This window comes from Sinohyriopsis cumingii, chromosome 3 (assembly GCF_028554795.1).
Source record: "Sinohyriopsis cumingii isolate HCF-2022 chromosome 3, ASM2855479v2, whole genome shotgun sequence".
NCBI classification, from domain to species: domain Eukaryota; kingdom Metazoa; phylum Mollusca; class Bivalvia; order Unionida; family Unionidae; genus Sinohyriopsis; species Sinohyriopsis cumingii.
This window is the reverse complement of record NC_142963.1, coordinates 28,509,203-28,531,269: the sequence shown is the minus strand read 5'-3', so window position 1 is coordinate 28,531,269 and position 22,067 is coordinate 28,509,203. Positions and strand designations below refer to the sequence as shown.

Sequence of the window (22,067 nt, the reverse complement as noted above, 5' to 3'; positions counted from 1 at the left end):
TACTGACATCACACATCTGATTATACTGTTTTGTAGGATATTCTTGTAAAACAGTATAGACCCTGATGTACTTGTGCATACTGCAATCACAGATCTGTGTCTATACTGCTTGTGGATATTCTAAGTAGAACAGTGTAGATATGTGTTTGTGCATACTGATGTCACACATCTGATTATACTGTGTGTTTATATTCTTGTAGAACAGTATAGACCCTGATGTGCTTGTGGATATTCTAAGAAGAACAGTGATGACAGATGTGTTTGTGCATACTGCCATCAGAGATCTGTCTGTACTATTTGTTGGATAATCTTGTAGAACAGTATATACAAAGATGTGCTTGTGCATAGTTTCATCTCAAATCTCTTTATGCTGTTAGTTGGACATTACAAGTAAAACAGTGTAGACAAAGATGTTCTTGTGCATAGTGCCATCACAGATCTCTGTCCATACTGTTCATTCAGGTTACATTATACCTTCATGTAATACAACTTCTTACAGGTTTGCTGTTCTGGAATTTGAGAACATAGAGAATACAATGAAGTGCTTAGAGACTCGCAATATGGTGGAGATTCAGAACCACAAGATCCATTTGAGCAAAATTTCTCTTTCTGGAGCACCAAGTAAGTAAAAGGTTTTCATCCTCAAATTAAATCGAGAGCTGATTTCATGGTTCACCTTAGCAAATCACCACACCTTTGTTTTTGTGTTTATTTCTTTAAAAATGTTTACACATCAGCTAGCCCCCAACTGTGACTCTGTGGTTTGAACCAAAAATCCATTACATATATTCTTTGTCTTCTTCCATACAAATGCATGGCTGTGGACAAACACTTGTTATGTTTTAACTTAAGCTCAGAATTTTACTATCTCCAAAACCTGACCTGGTTGTCAGGGCATGCAACATATGAATGTGTATGTAATGACAGTCCGTTGCAGTACTTATCACCAGGTACATTGGGTTAACTAGGTAACCAGTCAGATTCTCTAAGCTATGCAGCCAATAAGTATTTAGGTAACATTATTTCAGATGTCTACAAGTGTCTTATATGGTTGAACTGATTGGTTACAGTGATTATGCATGGAACACTAGCTCATTTCATCTCATTCTTTCATCCCCTACCCCGCCCCCTGGAAATACTGTTTCCTTTGTCATCTGTAAGAAGTGAGATTAAGCACCTTGTCCATTGATACTACATTATCCTTCTCAGGCCTTGAACTCGGGATCTCCCGATTAAGAGTGCTATGCCTACCCTGATGTTATGCTTTTTTTTTACTGTGTTTTTTGTTTACATATGGCATAATAAGATCAGGCATAACATGACAAGACTTCATAGAAATAATAAATGGGAAGATCTTTGCAAATAAAAACTTTATATGAGGACATCATTTATTTTGCCTTATTTGGGTACATGAAAACAGCATGAATCCTGATCATTCAGTCCTTAATGCTTTGGCATTTCTGGGAATACTCTGTTCATTCCACTATTATTTCAAAATGAAAAGAGCTGTCCCATTATGGACTGGTTGATCAGGGACTATGCTGTTCAGTTTGGATTAATTTTATATATGCTAGGAACAGACCAGAGAGACTTAACAGTAAAAACATAGGCATTCATAGCGTCACCATCAAATTTGTTATCTAAAAAAAAAAGAAATTTTGCAAAAGAATTTCTTATAAAATTTCTGTTTAATGGTAAAGATTTGCATGCTACTCAAGTCCATAATGAATTGTAGGAGGTAAAAGTTCGTACCACAGAATTAATTTTATATTACATTGTTTCTCAAGCTGATGGATCGCAAAATAAAGGAAATCAGCAGAGGGGAAATCGAGGAAGAAGAGATCAAAGACGAAATCGAGGGAGAAACCAGCAGAGGGGAAATCGCCAGCAGAGAGGCAATAATCAGCAAAGAGGAAATCAAAGATTAGGAAATCAACAGAGAGGAAATCAGCGAAGGGGAAATCAACGAAGAGGAAATCAGCAACAAAATAGGCAGAGAAATGATAGGTCTCGAAATGGAGATCGTAGGGGTCCAAGATTTCAACCTAGGAGATTGCCAGGCCCTTACAATAGGGATTTTCAGATGCCACCACCTCTGATGGGAAATATTTCAATGTGGTCTCGGTTTGATGACAGCAGAGCTGTTGGAGAATTAGGCTATTTTAGGCAGGATAACCGTGGAGGAATTCTAGGCGAGTCACCCAAGAGGTCACAAAGCCCTTCAGACGGAAGAGATCAGAAGAGGTTCAGAGGAGAAGATTCCTATGGCAGGATGGAAGATTCCAGACAGAGAGGTAAGTTTAATTTTTTATTTATTATCAGTAAATCGGGGAAATTTTGTACATTTTTATATCTTTGTCACATTTTGCATGAATGTACATGTGAATTCAAAATGCTAAACAGTGCATAATGCTCACTTTGAGAACTAGCTAGAATTGCCAATGAAAAGAACTTTTGAGCATTTTTAACCAACATGTGTGGTGTCAATCACCCAAAACTTTCTTTTATTCTCTAATTACCCTTGTCCAGACCTTTTATATTCCCATGATCCGGAGCCTTCATATATTGTCTTTGCCATCTCATCATTCATTATGTTTTTGAATTTTTATTCCTTCTTGGTAATAAACTTATTTTGATAGAGAAATCTTTATCATATAACCTTTTCTTTGTGGCATTATCTAGCCATGCATTGCTGGTGTGCCGTAAAATCTAAATCAGTCAAGCACCAAGGAATTGACAATATGTTGCCGAGTATGATAAAAACTGTAAACAGGTGGATCAGCATTTACGCTAATTTTTTTCTTTCTTTTGTAGGTGATACAAAGCCTGGATACACCAATGTTGGATGGGTATGTATAGACTAGTGCAAGACAAAAGTTAATCAGTTCTGCAATGAATTACCATGGTGCATGTATTTAGTGACAGTGTATTGCTTCTATCTGAGTAGTTGATTAGAATGTTTAATGTATAGTAGCATTGATACAGATATTATAAAAGACAGCTATATTAATGAAGCCTTCATTGTTGGAATCATCCAAATTCAAGAAGTACTGAATGAAATCCGTGGCCTCCATCTAGGAGATCTGATATTTTTGTGGAAGATTTTGTTGCATTCTTGTATCCATGCATTTTCATGTACTGGGTTTGTAAGCAACAATATGAGCCTCAATAGGCATGTGGCAGCATGATGTGACAAAGCACACAGCTTCCAAAAAGCACATAGATTGGAAACAGTGAAGAGAACCCAGCAGATTTAAGCTCTGGAGTTCTTGAAGCCACCTACTCAAGTTCTGCAAGCTGCCAGTGCTGAAGCATTGTTTGTGAGTCTTCTTGTTAACATAACCTGCCTTTCTCAGTTGGAGATCAACAACAGTGAAGTGAAAGAATGTTTCATATTGTAAGGCAAAATAAGACAAAATTTAGTGCCTCCTTAGGTGCTGAAAATTTGCAACAATTTTAGTCACCAAGATTAAACAGGCAAGAAGCCTAAACTGTTTTGAAAACAAACTTACCATAGCCCAATTGAGGAAGTTCTAGACTTACACAGCATTATATCATGACAAATAGCATGAAGTTTGTGTATACAGTAATACCTTGAACATTCGCGAGGTTAGGTTCCAGAACCAGTCGCGGATCAGGAGGAATCATGAATGTTTGGTACGAGACACTAAAAATGCTAATAAATGCTTATTTCTAGGGTTTAAACCCTAAATATAACCCAAATCATGCTCCCAAAGCACTTTAATTTCATTTAAAAGTTAGCTTAATACATTACCCTTAAAAAGAAATAAATGGTTGACGTAAAAATAGAGTACAGTATCGCCTAATGGATATTTGCCACACTATTGCATTTACAGTACGGTACATGTATACTAATATTACCCCTATACTAATTCATTGGCTGCCGTTTTCTTTTGCACTCACAGTAAGGTAAAACCAAGTAACGAATGGGACCGTAAACTTAATGACTGACGTTTTCTTTGTCATTGTCAGAAAGGTAAACTAGGTAAACTACATATGTCACAGAAGTCATATAACGAAGGTACAATTCAATAAAATAAAGAAAACATGTACGTAGAGGGTACCAATGAAAATTTCACGAATCCGTGAATTCGTGAATCCAGAAACGCGAATGCACGAGGTATTACTGTATCAGTAAATTTGGCTGCAAATAAATTTGTACTTGTAATATGTGTAAATAATGTTATAGTTTTATTTCAGGATTTTCATATAATGCTGTACTGACCATCCAAGTGGATGGAGCTAGTGTCATGATATAATTTTTCACTAATTGCGTTTTTATCCCTCTTTTCACTAATTGTGAGTCTGGAGGGTTGGAAGCTCTGTGGGTACAAAGAACTCAATATCGCTACATGGCAGCCAACTTAAAAACCTTGTCACAACTCGATCTGAACAGAAAGTTACATTGAGTTCGGTTTTTGACCAGAATGGTTATGATGCCCAGTTGGACTTGAATGAAAAGGGTGTTGATCTGACAACCAATATCACCACCACGTATCAGCCATCTTGAAAATATTGTCATTGCTACTTCTTAAATTGATGGTTATATCAACAAGAGGTTTTCACGAAAAGACTTTATGATGTCCAGTTCTCTCAAATGAAAATGGTGTCCGACTCCAATGTGGCTTGAATAGGAATTCATATCTTGAAAATATTGATATCTCTACTTCCAAATGGATGGCTCTCTACTTCCAAATGGAAGACATCATTTGGGTTTTCACCAATAGGTTTCTTATGATACTGTGTTGGTCCTAACTGAAAATTGTGCCAGTTGTGCAGTGAGTATGGCTGCCACAACAGTTGTCTTAAAAATCTTGCCTCCTGAATGGATTACCATTATAACATAGTTTTTGACCACATGATTTTAAATGTCTAATTTGACCTGAATGAAAATGGAGCCCGACTGACATCTAATAAGTGCAGCATGACAGCTAATTTGAAAATTGTGTTATTTCTCAAAAAATATGAGATGGTCGACTGTTAAAAGGAAGAAGTGGTCCTATCCTGAATTCCTGGACATCCTTTTTATCCAGTTGAGGGACTGTTGGGTTTTTTTGGCCTGAAGGTAGCAAGACCATCTAGCAATCAGCCAGATGTTAACATAGCCGATTCCAAATATCCCCTTCACATTGACCATGCACCACAAAATTCAATGGACTGAACATCAATTTATCAAAACTTGCATGCTGTACAGTTATTACCCCCCACCCCAGCAAGTAAAATACTTGGCACTATTCAGAGCAATTTAGTGTAATGACTTTGGAATACTTTCACTATTGCCAAGTGTGTTGGATTGATCAATATTTGATTATATGATTCTAACAGTGTTGGACCAATCAGTGTAAATGGAAATTCATTGCTGTCATCAATAATAAGTTCATTTTGCATTTTGATTCACTTTTACTCTATTCAAAGTTAACTTTATTGTTAATAGAAGAATAATTGATATTTTAGGCACAATTCTGGGAGTACTCTTATTGTCTGCTCTTCATATGACCACTAGCTCTGTCCTGAATTGTGGCTCATGTGAATTTCTTTCTTGCCCTCTCAGGCAGATCTTATATTGAGGCCTCAGTTGTCAAGTTCTGTATGCACAATTGTCACATTTTGTATGAACCATTTCTGACTCTTTCATCTGAAAATAAAGAAATGTGTCAAATAGTACAAATATTATTTAATATATTTTAATGTTTAAATCTTTCTTATTCATAGGGTGGTCCTGCAAATACTGGCAGAAGCAGCAGGTAATGCAAAGATATTTCAGAGAATTTTACTTCCTCATTTTTAAATTTAAAAATATAAAGGCATATACCATATTGTTCTTTTTGTTTTACAGTATGTGTAAATCTTCCATTGTTCAGAAACTTTAATTTTGACGATTGCTCTTTCGTAAATGAAATTTGAGTCTTAAGTGAAAATTCATTTTATTCACAATTAGTAGATCTTTACTGGGGAATGTTATAAGCATCATGAAATTTGCCTCTAATTATAATCCAAGGTGTGTTTTGAAGGAATTATGTGTTTTATATTGCTAATGTGGATCTTGTATTTTACCAGTAACCCAGAGGGTGAGACAGAAGCAACACTTGTGTACCTGAAACAGCAGCTGGCAGCAATGGAGAAGAAATTGTGAGTTTTCTTCTTTCATTTTGTTAAAAGAAAATTTTGTTTGTATGGTGACTAGACATCAAATCTAGGTGGCTCTTACTGATATTTTCTTGTTCATTTTTTTGCTTATAACATCATAAAATGTATGTAAAGAAAATAATTATATATATGTAGTTTGTGCTCTCTGTATTTGTGAGGTTTATTAATGGTAATCCTGTAGTGGTATCTTTTTGTTTTTTCATCATTAGAAAGACATTCTGCAGGTTATGTCAAATCCATCCATCTGCCACATTAATGTTAGGGAAATAAACTTCTACCTCTTGAATCCCGAATGTCATCTGTATGTTGTGTAGGGAAATGAATTCCTGCCTCGTGAATCCAGCAATTCATCTGTGTGTCAGACCTGCCAACTCTTATGATTTTGCCGTAAGTCTTCTGAAAATTACCCTTAAAATACATACGGCGTACTAGCAAAAACTACAGGAAAATGATTATTGCCGAAAAAATCTGGATAATTGGTTCATCTGTGTTTTATTTGGATCAGATTTCATATTAGAATTAGTGAAATTAGTCAGGGAACCAGACTAACTTTACAGCAGCACCCCAGGCACCTATTTGTTCAAGCAAAGCATCTGTGTGATCAAACTGTTGATTATAGAAAGTGATGCATGTTTAAGATGAAAGGAAAAATAAGCTTCTAGAAAAGTGTTAATAATCAACACAGAAGAATAAAAAGGAGTATTCAGATTCTTGTGAATAAAAACTGGAAAGGACACAATTACATTTATTGGACATCACATGCCATTTTGAGTATGTCTCGTGGCTGGTATATATGATTGCCATCGTCATGTGAAATGGAAAGAATTTCCAAGAATTATGTCCATTTGAGAGATAGCAACAAGGCATTGAGCTGCATAGGGTTTGGAACTTGAGTTTGTGCACCTGTACTAGTAGTAAATAAAGTCTACACGTACTTTACAAACTTTCAGTTGAACATAATGTTTATTGTTGTTCCGTTGAACTTTTAATTACGTTTTCCAGCTTTACAGTAGCAGTTATTGATATTTTGTTACACCTTACTGAAAACTGGTCAATCTAATGGAAAAAAATAAACTGCCTTATTGAGACTGACTAGTGAGGGTTGGCAGGTCTGGTGTGTCATATAGTGAAATTAAATTCCTGCATCTTGAATCAAGCAATTCATCTCTATGTCATATAGGGAAATAAACTCTTACCTCATGAATCCAGCAATTCATCTGTGTGTCATATAGTTAATTAAACTCCTGCATTTTGAATCAAGCAATTCATCTCTATGTCATATAGGAAATAAACCGCATTTTTAATCCAGCAATTTGTCTATATATCTTATAGGAAATAAACTCCCATCTCTGCCCAGGTATGTTCCTTAGGGCTAGTAAGTCTGGTTGCATGTGGTATTTTTCAGAAATTGATGATTTGTATTTCCATTCATCCATGCAGTAAGAGCCCACCAGTCAGTTTCCCAGTGATTCCAGACATCCGATAGTACCTTTTGACCAGTAGCTAGAGTCCATCACATTTTGGTTAGTAGTGCCACATTCCAGCCAGCCATTCCTATACTGGTCAAATGGGGATCTGAGTCTTCTGTCTGTTTCATTGCACATTCCATCCAGGTGGTTTCCTAGCCAACAATCAAGCTGGCCACCAAACTGACCAGCTAGCAATGTCACCTAGCCAACAGTTCAAATGGCAGGCCAGTTATTCACAGCGTATTATTACTATGCTATACAAAGGGATGATGTTACTGCACAGTTAGGATTCCATTTTGACGAGTGAATTTGTGGTCGGCATAGATCTAACTGATTTATATTTCCATGTTCCAATTCATCAGGATTCAAGAAATTTTCTTTAATTGACTTTCAAGGAACAAGATAACCAATTTTATTTACTGCCATTAGTCTCTACATCAGTTCGTGGGCATTTATAAAAATCATCACTGCATCATCACACTCTTCAGTTAGACTTGATCAGGAGTGACTGAAGCATACTTGGATAAGATCCTTCAAAACAGACAGTAATTTCATCTTTGTTGAAGGATAAGAACAATGTTTTTTGCTTAATTCAGTTGAATTTTGTTATGACAAAGAAATCACATCTCTGCCCATCTCGGCACATAGACCACCTTGGTATTTCAACTTTGTTCAGTTTCCTCACATATGCTTGGCATGGAATATCCAGCTTGTAGAGTTGATTTTATTTCCAGAGTGAGTTTTTCACAGTTACTCCGGTTGCTTAATGTAGCAGATATTTTGATTTTTCTACACTGTTCCATGCATATTTGGAGTATAACTTTCCAGTGATCTCAATAAGCAAGTTATGATCTCGACCACAATAGTATTAATCCTGCATCAGTGGTGTAAGAAGCAATGGCTCATAGCAGGAATTTGTCTGGAAAGCTCCAATTGGAAGTTGATTTCAGCATGGATGCCTGTTCTTAACATTTGGAAGCCCACTTATGGCTATGCTTCACCATGGTCATTAGTAAGTTGGGACCAGAGGAGTTGAATATTTACATCAGCCTTCAATAATTTAAGGTTGTAGTAATCAAATTTAATATAATACTAAATAGTAATACATTAACTGTCATTATTGCCTTGCTTACCTCTTCCAGGAAGCATGTCCACTTGTTGAAACTATAAATTTAATCCTCCACTTAATATGGAGAGTTCTGGAAGACAAAGAAAACAGTCCCGCAGGTTTTGCACGATCTTTGAAAGTTTGGGGAAAACAGGGTAGCATTTTCCAGGACTCTAAACTTTGAGAAAATCAAGCAGATTACCCTGTGGTCTTTGAAAGTCTTTGAAAATGGAAATCAGCCTGAAAGTTTTAATTTCTTTCCAGAACTTGCAGAAAATATGGTAGGACTATTTTGCATTCATCATATTCTCATAAAACATACTCAAAAGGTTTGGCAAAATAGGTCTTGGAAGTCTGTGTTTATGGTCTTATGTTTGGGAAAAGCATATGAATTTGTCATTTAGAATTCTGTATGAACCCTGTCCCAATCTGACTCTTACATCATAGTCCCATGCAAATTACTCATGTCATTGGAGGAACTATATGGATACAATGGTGTGATATTTCACTGTAAGAAATTTCTTTTGTGTTCTGAAGATTTATTTTGGCATTGTAATTATGTATTCCATATTGATCAAAATGATAATCCTTGTAAATTTTGAGTGTTGTTTCAGCTTTTCGGGTAGAATTGAGTAGTTTGTTGTTCCTTTCTAATCGAGTATTAATTTAGAATTATCACATTACCTTTTGTCCAGTGATGAGGCAAGTATTAACTATTAAATTTTACTTCTGGAATTTTATTTCTTTTCAGATTATTGTACTGGAATATTTTTTGCACTGTTTTCACTAGATCACCGCTTATGTCTGTTTTGCCCATGTCTAGAATTGTGCCGAAGTATCAGATACAACCACCTTAGCAACCATCTTGAATTTTTTTAAAAACTTCCTACAGAAAGGATGGTCATACCATATGATGTACTTGGTCCTTAACACTGCTGATCTTACGTCCAATATGGCCACAACAGTTGCCAACTTGAAAAATCATGTCAGTGCTCCAACTGATTGAAAAGATATCACTGGGTTTTCACCAGGAGACACATGATGTCTAGTTGGTCCTTGATGAAAATTGTGCCACTTGCACAACCAATATGACCAATAGAGCAGCCATCTTGAAAATTTTGTCTTTGGTAAACCTCTAGATGAATAGTTGTATCAACCTTTTTTGGTCCTAAATGAAAATGGTGCTTTTGAGACATTCAATATGGCTGCTATAGTGAAAATCTAGAAAATCTGATCATCACTACTTTGGAGTGAATGGTCACTGAGACACTTATTCCTATGCCTAATTGGTCCTGAATAAAAATGATGACAATCTAACCTCAGATATCACTGCCACAATGACCCTCTTGAAAATCTTGTCACTATTTCTAGATGACTGGTCATATTGTTAATTGTGCTTTATCCAAAGACCTTGTAATATCAAGTTGGTCCTAAATGGAAATGGTGCCAGTCTTATGTCCAATATGGCCATCATAGCAGTTATCTTGAACTTTTGTTTTTATTTCTATATTTAAAAAATGGGCAGGCATATCAACACAGGGTTTTTACAAGACTTAAGATTTTGTATTAGTCCTTGTGACGCCCAGTTGGTCATAAATGAAATGTTGGCAATCTGACATCTGATATGTCCACCCAGTGAATTGAAAATCTAATTATTGCTTAAGAATATTGGAGATGGTTTCAACACTAGGCAGCTGAAAAGAAAAAGAAAACTATGGATGGTTGAATGGTCATATTGATGCAGTCAAGTTTCATACCTAAGAAAACATTGCCATCCTTCACTCCCTCACCTCAGTTGATATATTCAGAGGCAGCAAAGCAAGATCCAGTGGTGTTCTTAAGCACTGATTGAAGCTCAAGCAGATTGATTGTGGTGCCTGACCTCTTTCTTGTGATGACCACGAAAAGAGGATGTATAAACAATGGCTGAAGTGGGTAATACGGTCAGCATAGGGGCCCTGAGTGGTCTATAGTTCTCACCATTACGGATCACTGCCATTTCACTTCTGTCTGCATCTGTTCAAGTCTCAGGCTTGGCCAATGTGGGTACTTGAAATAGCTTGCCAGTAGCTTCTTGTGGGTTGGTGGTTCTTTCAAGGGTTTTCCCAAGTTCTTCCTCAACCATTTATACTGGCCGCCAGGTATTGCCTATCTTGTGCTGAAAAATGGCGTTAAACCCCATAACAACAACACCAACAACAATCAGCATACTCTGAAGATTTCAACCCATGAGATTGGACCTATCTCAGCAGGCCTTGTGTTCAAACATGTCAGTAGTTAATGGCACACACAATCAACCTTCTCAAGTTTTTATATCCATGATCTGGCACAATTAAATCTGGTAGGTTCAGTTGTTGTGGCCTAGAGGACCCCCAGACCTAAATGATGTCATGACAACTTCATCACAGGTTTGGATTCATGAGGATTTTTTCTCAGCAAAATGTCTTTGCTTTTTTTCATACTTGTATTGCCGCATTGGGTTAAATGACTTGATTGTACTGTCTTTGTGTTAAATCTTCACATAGGGAATCCATCCATTTTTCCATCAATGTGTGCCCATCAAAGAGACTGGATGCTCTTCGTTGTCTCCTTATGATGCCTTGTTCTCCTAATACTAGTTTGATTAGGAAATATAGTCAACAGAGAAGTAAATTTGTTAGTGAATTCTGTTTCTCATAGAATAACCCAATTAGATTAATATTAAAACCTCCCACACTTCCATATTGGTAATATATTGGTGTATTGCTCAGCTTAAACTGGTAACATGGTTGGTGGGGTGCCACCTGATGGTGATGTATAGAGGTAATGGGTAAAAGTTTATTGTCTTTGTTTATATGGTATATAGATGGGAAGGAAAAACTTCATCTTCCTGTGATACCTGGATTCAAGAGGTAGTGAATTTTGTTTCCCAAACATTCTTGTGATTTGTTTTCTTCTAGAAACATAATTGCCTAAAATTTACATTTCCCCATGGAAATGATTATTATTCTCAGTATCAATATTTTTGTAGGGTTCATACCCAAGTCATTCCTTCAGCTGGTTCTGTTTCCAGTTCAGGAAGAAACTATGGCAGTGGTTACAGCAGTGTAGGACATGCAGGTGAGATATACAGGAGGGTATTTGAAGAAATTGCATGGATGATGTTAGAGTCAGTTTTCCAAATTTCTGTATAATTGAGTGTAATTCTATTTTTAATCTGCAACACATTGGTTACCCGAAAATTTAAATTTGCTAAAATGGATTTCCTGTATCAATTTGGTAGCAAGATGCTCATTTTATGTTTTTACGGTCTACAAAGAATTTGAGTTTTAATTTGATTTTGGGAGGGAGTGTAGCTTTAAAATGGGGGAAATAAATCTAGGAAATTGCCATTCTTGGATGGATGATCATGTACCCATTCGTGTGCTAGATTTAAGGAGTTAACCCAGTACTGTTGATGTTAGTAGAAAGCATGTTGCCACTGCAACTGCTCCAATGGCCTAAATTGTTAGAGTGTCTGCCTTGGATGCAGGAGGTCATGCGTTTGAATCCTGGCTTAGTCATACCAAAGACACATAAAAATGGTACTAACAGCTGTCTCACAGACACTCAACATTAAAATGTTAAGTGTTAGGACTGGTGAGCCTGGTGTCAGGATATTGTAACTGGGTGGGACATCATGCTACATGTTATTGCATGATGCCCCAGTGCTAGACATCACTGTATACTGCCACACATCGTATTGATATGACTGAAAAATTGTTAAAGCTACATTAAAAATCCAAATCAAACACACACACACACACACACAACAGTTACAGATAGAATAAACTTAGTGATGCTGTGAGGAATGAACTTGTGGAGTCAAGGTACTGACTTGTGACACTGTCCATTACAAAGGCAGCTCCTGGAAAGGCATTTATCTGTGTCATTTTCTCACTTGAAAGTATTGTTTACACATAATTTTTCCACTGTGTGCAAGTGTTGAACCATGTGTTTATGAGATTATTGATTAGCATAAGTACCAGCAAATCTTTGATGGTATGAGCTACCAGTGGTAGCTCTAATTTAGTGGAAATGTTGATGATGTAGTACCCTTTTTCATAGAATCCATCAATAAATTTTACACTGATACACACAATTTTCAATGAAATGATCTGTTGCTACATGTCTAACACACCCGACACCTGCAGATATATGCATGTGACATAAAATAGATAACTGGCAGTGACATTAAAATGACAGATGAGATCAATTCTGCTACTGTGCAAAGAGCATACTTTAAAATCCAGACACTTCAGGGTGCTCAATTGAGGCAGGGTACCCAGTAAAGCAGACTGGGTACAGATGTATTTCTCTTTATATCCTACAAAGTTTGGGTGATTTTATCATTTTAAAGAGAGTCACAAAACTAGGGATTGACATTTATGATTCATTAATGGGTAGTGGCAGCAGTGAAGCAGAGATTTGATAAAGATGCTCAATTCACTGTGGAAGTTGCTGTTGTTATCATTAGCATTAATTCATCTGCTGCTTTTAATATATTGAAGTACTGTTTGAAATTCTGAAAGGCTTATGCAAGATGGATCCTACATTTGTTGCCAGCAGCCCCAAAGCATGCTCTGGTTGAAATTGACAGATGGCTACTTTCAAAATAGGAAAAGAGTGATTTGAAACTTTGAGTGACATTGTCACAGGTGATAAAACATGGATTTACTTTTTTGAACCAAATTTGAGAAAATAATAATGTTTGGATCAGAGAGAAAAAAAAACAAAGACTGCAGATAGATAAAGTGTTGTAGATGTCTGCAAGTCCAGCATGTTATGATAACCCAAATGACTAATTAAGCCTTATTAGCAGTTCTGATGTATACCAGTAAATACCAATGCATACATATGTACCAGTATATAACTGGGCAGATGAACAAGAGTAGGCTATACTTGAATGAGGAAGTGGTGTGCTTTCATGCATTGTCAGTACATTTAATGACTGCAGAATGACAATGAAATAGAAAGTAGAATTGTATTTTCATATTTTCAGAAATACTTCACCATTTTATTATAAAGGTATTGCCATTAAATAGTCTGAAGTTACCTGAATTTAATTATGTGCTTTTTTGTGCGATTTTTTTATATATAGGTCTATTGGGCATAGACCAGCAGAGCTTATGAGTTGCCCATCCATCCATTAGTTCAAGCTTTTTATTGATACCCTTAAACTATTTAAAGGATTGCCATGAAAATGTGACACTTGCATTCATCCCATGGTCTGGTTTGTACGTAGTCCTACAATGTAAGACATCTACCATGATACGTACATTCTTTTGGTCAACCTCTTCCAGCCTAAATTATTTATTTTGTATAGTGTTTTTCCCCAGGTGACTGACGGAGAGAGAGACTGAAATATGCTACACACTGGACAGCACATATTGAACCATTGCCACAAATTGAAGTCTAATTGCCATAGTCAGACTATACTTACTCAGATGGTCTTTTCCCCCAATGGATTTTCAGGTTCTGTTGACATTTCATTTGGTTCAGATGTGATGGGAACTAAAGAATGCCAAAGTTGGTTTAAAGTGAAGTACCATATATTCCTAATTAACGCCTCCTCCCCTTGTTGAAAACAGAACATTTCAAAGATGCACTGTTAGACCTGTACTTTTCAGTACCCATCTGCTTTAGATTCATTCAACAAAATGCTACAGTGGTCTCAGTTGATCACACTGTGACAATATATCTATCAGTGTATAAATTACTTAAGTCATAGACATGTAATGTTGAACATGATGCAATAGTTGGGTGGTGAGCTGAAAGACTTACCAGGCTTCAGCTGAGTGGAAAAATGTGATTGATTGAGTGATCATTTTAACTGTGCTGATATTTGCAGTGACATAATTCAGTGGCAGAAAGATCACAGGTGAACATGTGGTCATTATAAGAGTACTTCAAAAGAAAGTTAGCTTTCATTATTGTGTTCTAATAAATGCCTCCCTTTTGGAGAATGCAATCGGGGGGGGGGGGGGACATTAATTAAGGAATATATAGTATGTTTTTTTAAACAAAGCAAATGGGTGGCCGAGTGGTCTAAAGCACTCACTGTTATGGATCACTGCCATCTCACCTTTGTCTGAGTGGGTTCGAGTCGCGGTTTTGGTCAATGTGGGTATGTGATAAAGCTTGCCTGTAGCTTCTCGAGGGTTGGTGGTTCTTTCTGTGCTTTTCCTAGGTTCTTCCTCCACTGTTTATACTGGCCACCATGTATAGCCTGTCTTGTGCTGAAAATGGCATTTAACCCTACAACAACAACAAAACAAATAAAAATATACTAAATTTGATGAAAGCTATTAAATAGCTTCATTTCCTTAAAGATACTTTTATCCCTTTAACTGATTTCAGCATTCACTAGCTTTCTGCACATTCCAGCCAACTGAAATGTATGTCAATGGAACTTGACAAAATGTCCACTTGTATCACCCAAAAAATGTATAATGATGTATATTTAGTTCAAAATTAAAACTGACATTTGACATCCAATATGTCTACCACAGCAGATAATTTGAAGGATTACTTTGCAGTCGAAGGGAGAAATGGTCTTATCTGGTATTCCTATAAATTGTTTTTTTCGAGGGACTGTGTGTTTTTTTGGGGGGCATGAATGCATGTACATACATGCATTCATACATACATACATACATACATACATACATACATACATATAAATGTATAATTATATATTATGTTCATTGTGTAGGAGCAGTTAGTGGTGCAAGTGGCTATGCATCAGGTACACACAGCAGTGGATATAGCAGCTCAGTTAAGCCAGGTATTAGTTATCCATCCAGTGGTTACACATCAGGTACTTACAGCTCGAGTGGCTACAAATCTGGAAGCTACACACCAGGTGGTTACAGTTATGGATCAGGTGGCCACACAGCAGATTCCTTGATGGCTTCTTACTACACTGCCTATCCTTCAGGAAGCCAACCTCGTTCTGGAGGAGGATCAAGTAGGATTGAGGATATTTACAACAAGTTTAGTAAGTTTCAGTAACGAGTTGAAATCCAAGTTAAGTCGAGTAAAGATGTACAATACATAATCTCTGTTTTTATTATTACTTGACACATTCTTTTATGGCACAGGAATACACATTCAAAGAATTCAGGCAATGGCATGATTCCCGTGCCATATTTAAACTAGAATATTTTTTAAATGCTATCTTGGGACTTACCTGTTTGTGAATAGATAATTCACATAAGCTTAAATAATATTTACCAAGAGTCATCTTGAAAATCTTACTACTGTTGCTCTTGAACAGAAAGTCATTGACATTGGGTTTTCATCAGAAAGACTTGTGATTTATGTAGTTGGTCCTAAATAAAATTGAATTATATCTGATATAAAAAAATGACTACCACAATGTTCATCATGAAAATTTTGCTATCGATACTACTCCTGTATGGATAATCATATCAGCATTAGGTCTTCACTAAAAGACTTCCAGAAATGTCTACTTGGTGACGAGTAACAATAGTGCCAATCTTAAAACCTATATGGTCATAATGGCAGCCATCTTGAATATCTTGTTATTGCTTTGTCTCCTGAATGGAAACTGATTGTCTTGGGGCTTTCTTCAGATGACTTATTATGTCTGGTTGGTTCTAAATGAACATGGTGCCAGTTTGATATCTAATATGGCCATCATAATTGCCATTTTGATAATCTTGTTATGATGTCTAGTTGGACCAAACATAAAATTGTCTTGATCTGATGTCTAATGTGGCAGCCATCCTGAAAATCTTGTTTTTGCTACTCCTAAGAAGAAAAGTCGTATTGACACCGAGTTTTCACCAGAAAACTTCTCTTTCGTTGGTCCAAAATGAAAATAGTACTGCTCACAGATGCAATATGACTGCCACTGCTACCATCTTGAGAATCTTCTTGTTAATCATCCAAAATGGATGGTCATATCAACAGTCTTTTTTCTTTACTAAAAAACCTCTTAATATGTGAAAACATTGCCAATCAGACTTTAAATATGGTCTGGTCGTTACAGCTTTTGCCTTGACCAGAATCATTGTGATGTCTGATTGATCCTAAATCAGTACATCTGATATCCAATATGGCTACCATGGTAGCCATCTGGAAAATCTTCTTTTTTACTTTTCACTGGAAGACTTTGTGTACTGTCTTGTACAAGACATTGTAATTAATGACTCGCCAGTAAACTCTTTAATCTAAACATCAGTTATATAAGAGTCTTGGAGGTGTTTAACATAGGTAAAGTATGTGGCAAGACCCATTCAGATGTTGTTAATCATCCAGTAATGGCATGAAAAGAATAAGATTAATAACGTCTGAAAACTTTCCTGCCTGTATCTTGATTGATGAGTTACGTGTTCCCATGCATTTGATATCATTTTTTTTTTTTAAATTTCACATGCTGCTGAATCTTTAATATTGTTTAGGAATTCAGAGTAATGAGCCAGGGTTTTTCAGTATTCCACTGAACAATCAATAGTTTGCACCAGTTTATTTCTATAAATTTCATGTGATCTGTTCACAAACTAGAACAGTGAAGAACTGATTGTAAGTGTTACAGATCTTCAGGAATGTTTTTCCTTATGAAAATTTTCTTTTTTTTTTGCAGTGAGTAGCATATATGGACAGTAAATTTCAAAGTTTGAAGGACTGCTTTGAAAAGACACAAGATGTTATCAATGAAAATAATCCTCAGACATGCTAGGACACTGTTCATTGTTTTTGGTGAAGAGACATTTAAAGTGTTTGTTCGTGACATGCAAGCAAATTGTATTTTAGAAAGCAAGTACTTAACCAGGTTTAAGTTACTTCATGGAAATTATAATTTATTAATTAAAAGTGGATTTGACTCCTTATTTCTTTCTTTCAGAAACCAGTTTCTGAAGCAAGCAGTCAGTGATGAAATAATCTGGAAAGAAGTCCTTTTTTTGTAATACTTGTAAATATGAATGTGGGTTACAAACAGATGAGAGATTTTGCAAAAGAAATATCTTCTTGCAATTCATGCATTCAGGCCCGTCTGTTTTAATACTTTACTTAGCATTTTGAGTAAAGAAATTTTAATCTCGTCTTGAAAATATTACTCATAATTAATAAATGCAACCCATTGATTGATCAGAACCTATTTAGAGTTAGATTTGAATCCAGTTTCATTTGTGACGGTGTCTGAAAGGAATCCAAGCACATGTATAACTTGTGGAGTGAGAATGCCATTGTATAATTTGTAGGCAGATCAGCGTCCATGTTTTAAAATATTAATACGGACTCAGATATGTCAGGGCAAGATGTGATAGCAGATCTGGCTCTGCACTTTTCATGGAAAGCACACTTTATGCACAAGTAGATACCCAGACATGTTTTGTTGGGTTTATTGAAGAGCCCAAGTTGGTGGGTGAAACAGTCAATTTTCTGTCTTTGTCATCATCATGAACAGTTTGTTTTTATTTCAGTTGAATGTATTTTATTGCTTATATTTCCTAAACCCCCTGATGTATTTTCGTTATACTTTGGATTAGTTATTGTCAACATTCATTGAGCAACATGCTTGTTCTGTCTTTTAATGAAGACATTAACCCATCCCACAGTTTTAAAAAAAAGTGTGGTGTGGGTGGATAACAAGTATTGCTGTGTAAATAAACCAAGTTTGAAATATTATGTGATTTCATGTTTCCAATTTCACACGTCTTGTGATTCTCTGTAGTACCATTAGTGTACATAGGACCAGGAAACATTGTTCATTCTCAATTTGCTAAAATGAAGTACTGATTGTAAGTTTAATATGCACATTAAATGTATCGTGATAATAGAATTACTTATCGAGCATTTTTTTAAAGGTGAAAAAAGTGACATGTCAGTAGTGAAACATTGCTTTTCATTGGTCTAAAGATTATTTTATAATAGATCAAATGTTTTTAATTTTGCATTAGTTTGTAAAATTCACTAAATTTAGTATGTCCTTGGCATAGTTTTTTTGATTAGTACTAAATAAATATGTGAAATAAATATGTGACCATCACTTGAATCAAGTTTGTGCAAATTTCGATTGATCAATAAAGATAGATAAAGCTACGTTTGTTAAAAAGGGCATTTCCATTTTTAGATATTCATTCTTTGGTGTGAACAAAATTAAATTTTTAAAGAAATTTGTATGGTTGTAAATGTGACTTCTTCTGTTCAGTGTTGCAGGAGTTTCCTGAGACTGTTTTGATCAAACAATATTGCATGTGTTAAGACTATGGTCTTTAACTAAGTAACAGAAAAGAGCAAAAACCAACACCTTTTGTAAAATTCGACACATAATTTATTTCCTTATAATACAAAATGAAAATTTGAAAGTATTGTGAAATAATCCTAAATAGTTCTAAAAGTTTTATCACAAGACCAAATGTATGAAGTTACAATTGAATTCCAGTGGTATTCCAAGTAAGTTCTAATATTGAATGTGTTGATCTGCTTGTAGTCTCAGATTTGCTAATGTGCCAATGGTCTGTTGTGTGATGATGTGCTAATTATTTTCTTGTATCACAATAATATAAAGCAAAATGTCCTTGTCTGAATTCACAATGCTTAATGTTTCTGTCCAAGAATATTATAGATGACCACTTTGTATTTCCATTTAATAATAATTTGAATTAAAAAATCCACCAAGATGAAAGAAAAAACTGAATGCAACAATAAGGATTCTGCTTCAGATGTTAAGGCAAGAATGACTCATTTTTAAACATACACGATTTTGTACCCCTCTACTTGATTCAGGTTGCAACTATCATTTCGGAAAATCTGTTCCATAATGGAATTTTCCATTCTAAAAGCTTCTGAGGTCAGAATCAAGACTCGTTTAACTTAAGTTAGGTAAATACGTTTACATTGGTAATGATCTGAATATTTATTCCACAATCATAGAGAAAGTTGTAGCTATATCTTTTGTTGATTACAAAATAAATGTTGCTGGTCAGGTACAACATGAACTTGATTTTGGACAATGTCAGGTACAAAATACAGATATATACATAACAGACATTTTGAAAAGACAACAAAATAATACAATTTAAATGTACAGAACACGTTTTTTTTTAAAGCATTTATTATGCAAAACTATTAATTATGAATGTATGTTGAGTTTAGAGGGTTTGTTGAAATCAGAGGTCATTTAGTCAATTGAGTGCTGTGTAGTCTACAACACGATAATGAAATCATATTTTTACCAATTCCCTCATTTTGAATTTTGATTTCACATCCATCAGTGTGATTGATTGACACATACAAACTATTTGCCATTTATGCAACTTGGAAAGAAAACAGAAAGAAATAAAGAACAAATAATGAAGGTGGCGGAACCTCAGTGGAATTGAGAAACAAGGTCAGATTTTATCCTTTCTCGGCAGGCCTATTCATCACATGAAGAAAGATTTTTTGTGAAGAATTCACTCTCATAACTACATATTCTTCAATTTCTAATTGGATATCATTATCTTTCTTTTTTGTTTGAAACATTTAAAAGTATTGATTACATTGAACAGAACACCATGACTGGTGGAAAATGTTTCAGCATTCGCCATTGCATTATTACCCATATTTCTGAAATAAAATGTCTCAATACTTTCATGTTTTTTGTTTTTAATGAATTTATATTAGTAATGAATCAACTAAACATTCAAATGTATATTTAAATTATGTTGTTTAGAAATGTGTGGATCTGTTTACAAATTTTGTGAAAAATAAGCTATACAAGACTAATACTTTTCCAAGGGTTGATTTTTTTTTGTGTAGTTGTATCAGTAGATGAACATAAATACCAGCATACATATATTGATCAGTATAATGAGAGAACGAGTAAAAGATGGACAGTCAAAGTCACTATAGTCTCAAACAAAGAACAAAATTCCTTCCTTTTTTTTTAAATGTGCGAATGAGATGAAATGAGAATAATTTGAGAAGTTACCTGACAGGATGTTTTGTAGAAGGTGATAGATGGAGATGATTTTATTACTGAATGAAAATAATCTCCCACTAAGCTGTATATTCAGATGTGTTACTTTGTCTTTAAAGGTCAAATGTAAAAAGTAATTTTCTTGATCCTTCGACATGTATACTCCCACTTGATTCTGACAATTGAGCACTAAAATGTATGTAAAGTTGATCATCCAGAAGTGTCATCTGTATTGCCTCGTATATCCTGGTGTCGTTTTTGCAGTTATATGTTGTGTCCTTCCAGAACAAATCAACCATCCATAGCTATAGATGTACTATTGAAACTGTCACATCAAGTGAAAATTGCACTTGAGGATCAAACAGAAGAATAGGAGGCATTTGTTTTCTGCCTTATTTGACCTTAAATTGTTTTTATTAGATTGTTTGATTAACAGGTGCTATCATTGTCACTTACCATATATACTTGCTCCTATATTCATAGCTGCCAACCTTCACGAATTTGGTGTGAATTTCACGACTTTTTCAGCGATTCACAGATTCACGCCGCAAGCCAAAAATTCACGAATTCTCCAATCCTCAGTTATTTTAAATCTTTAATAAAATAACCGATTTCCTGTTAAGCGCTAGTCGTGATATTCGCAGTTGCCGAAACGGTCTGGTACTGCTGGTCGCGATATTAGTAGATCTACAGCCGATTAGTACAGTTGGCCCGGTAGCAAGCATTTTAGCCTATTTTAATCAATATGTATAAGAGTAGTTTTACAAATGCTTTTGAGAAAAACAGGGGCCTAACCGGAATTTTGCTCTGCGCATGCGTCACCAACACTGATTTGAGTTACTGTTCAGCATCGCATGTACGATTTTGAAAATGTCTTCACCACCAAGAAAAAAGAAATGTATTACTCAAAATGTGAAGTTTAGTTTGGAATATATCAAAAATTGGCCGTGCATTCTGCCATTAAACATTGATATTCATCATGCTTTTTGCACTCAGTGTGCCATCGCAGAGACGATGTGAGCAAGTATGTCAGTTGCGAAAAACACGAAGTTGGGAAAATTAAGAATTCGCAGATTTCAGCTCCGGAATATTTTAAACAATTGGCGGAAGAAATGCAGGCTACCAACGCTGAAGCATTATTTGTGAGTTTTCTTGTCAAACACAATCTACTTTTATCAGCTGGAGACCATGCTAAACATTTGTTCTGACAAATGTTGCTGGACTCGAAAATCAATTCCAAATTTTCATGTGGAAGGACCAAAAGTGCTGCAGCTCCTGTGCATTCCTCACAGCAACAGTGCAAGCGAAAGTGTATTTTCTCAAGTGAGGAAAAATAAGACTTTAGGGCCTCCTTAGCTGCAGAAAATTTGTC

The 22,067-nt window shown here is 35.5% G+C and overlaps 1 protein-coding gene across 2 annotated transcripts in view; it reads left to right on the top strand.

Annotated features, from left to right (window-relative positions):
* LOC149802600 (uncharacterized) overlaps positions 1–20,367 on the top strand; it is a 71,390-nt gene extending 51,023 nt beyond the window's left edge. For both annotated transcript variants that reach the window (XM_089951878.1, XM_089951879.1), the window contains exons 7-14: positions 500–621; positions 1,788–2,294; positions 2,815–2,849; positions 5,734–5,765; positions 6,079–6,150; positions 11,756–11,844; positions 15,479–15,763; positions 17,636–20,367. In XM_089951878.1, coding sequence (XP_089808004.1) covers positions 500–621; positions 1,788–2,294; positions 2,815–2,849; positions 5,734–5,765; positions 6,079–6,150; positions 11,756–11,844; positions 15,479–15,763; positions 17,636–17,649 — 1,156 coding nt within the window. In that variant the 3' untranslated portion in view covers positions 17,650–20,367. The remainder of the gene's footprint in view (positions 1–499; positions 622–1,787; positions 2,295–2,814; positions 2,850–5,733; positions 5,766–6,078; positions 6,151–11,755; positions 11,845–15,478; positions 15,764–17,635) is intronic.
* Positions 20,368–22,067: the final 1,700 nt, after the last annotated feature.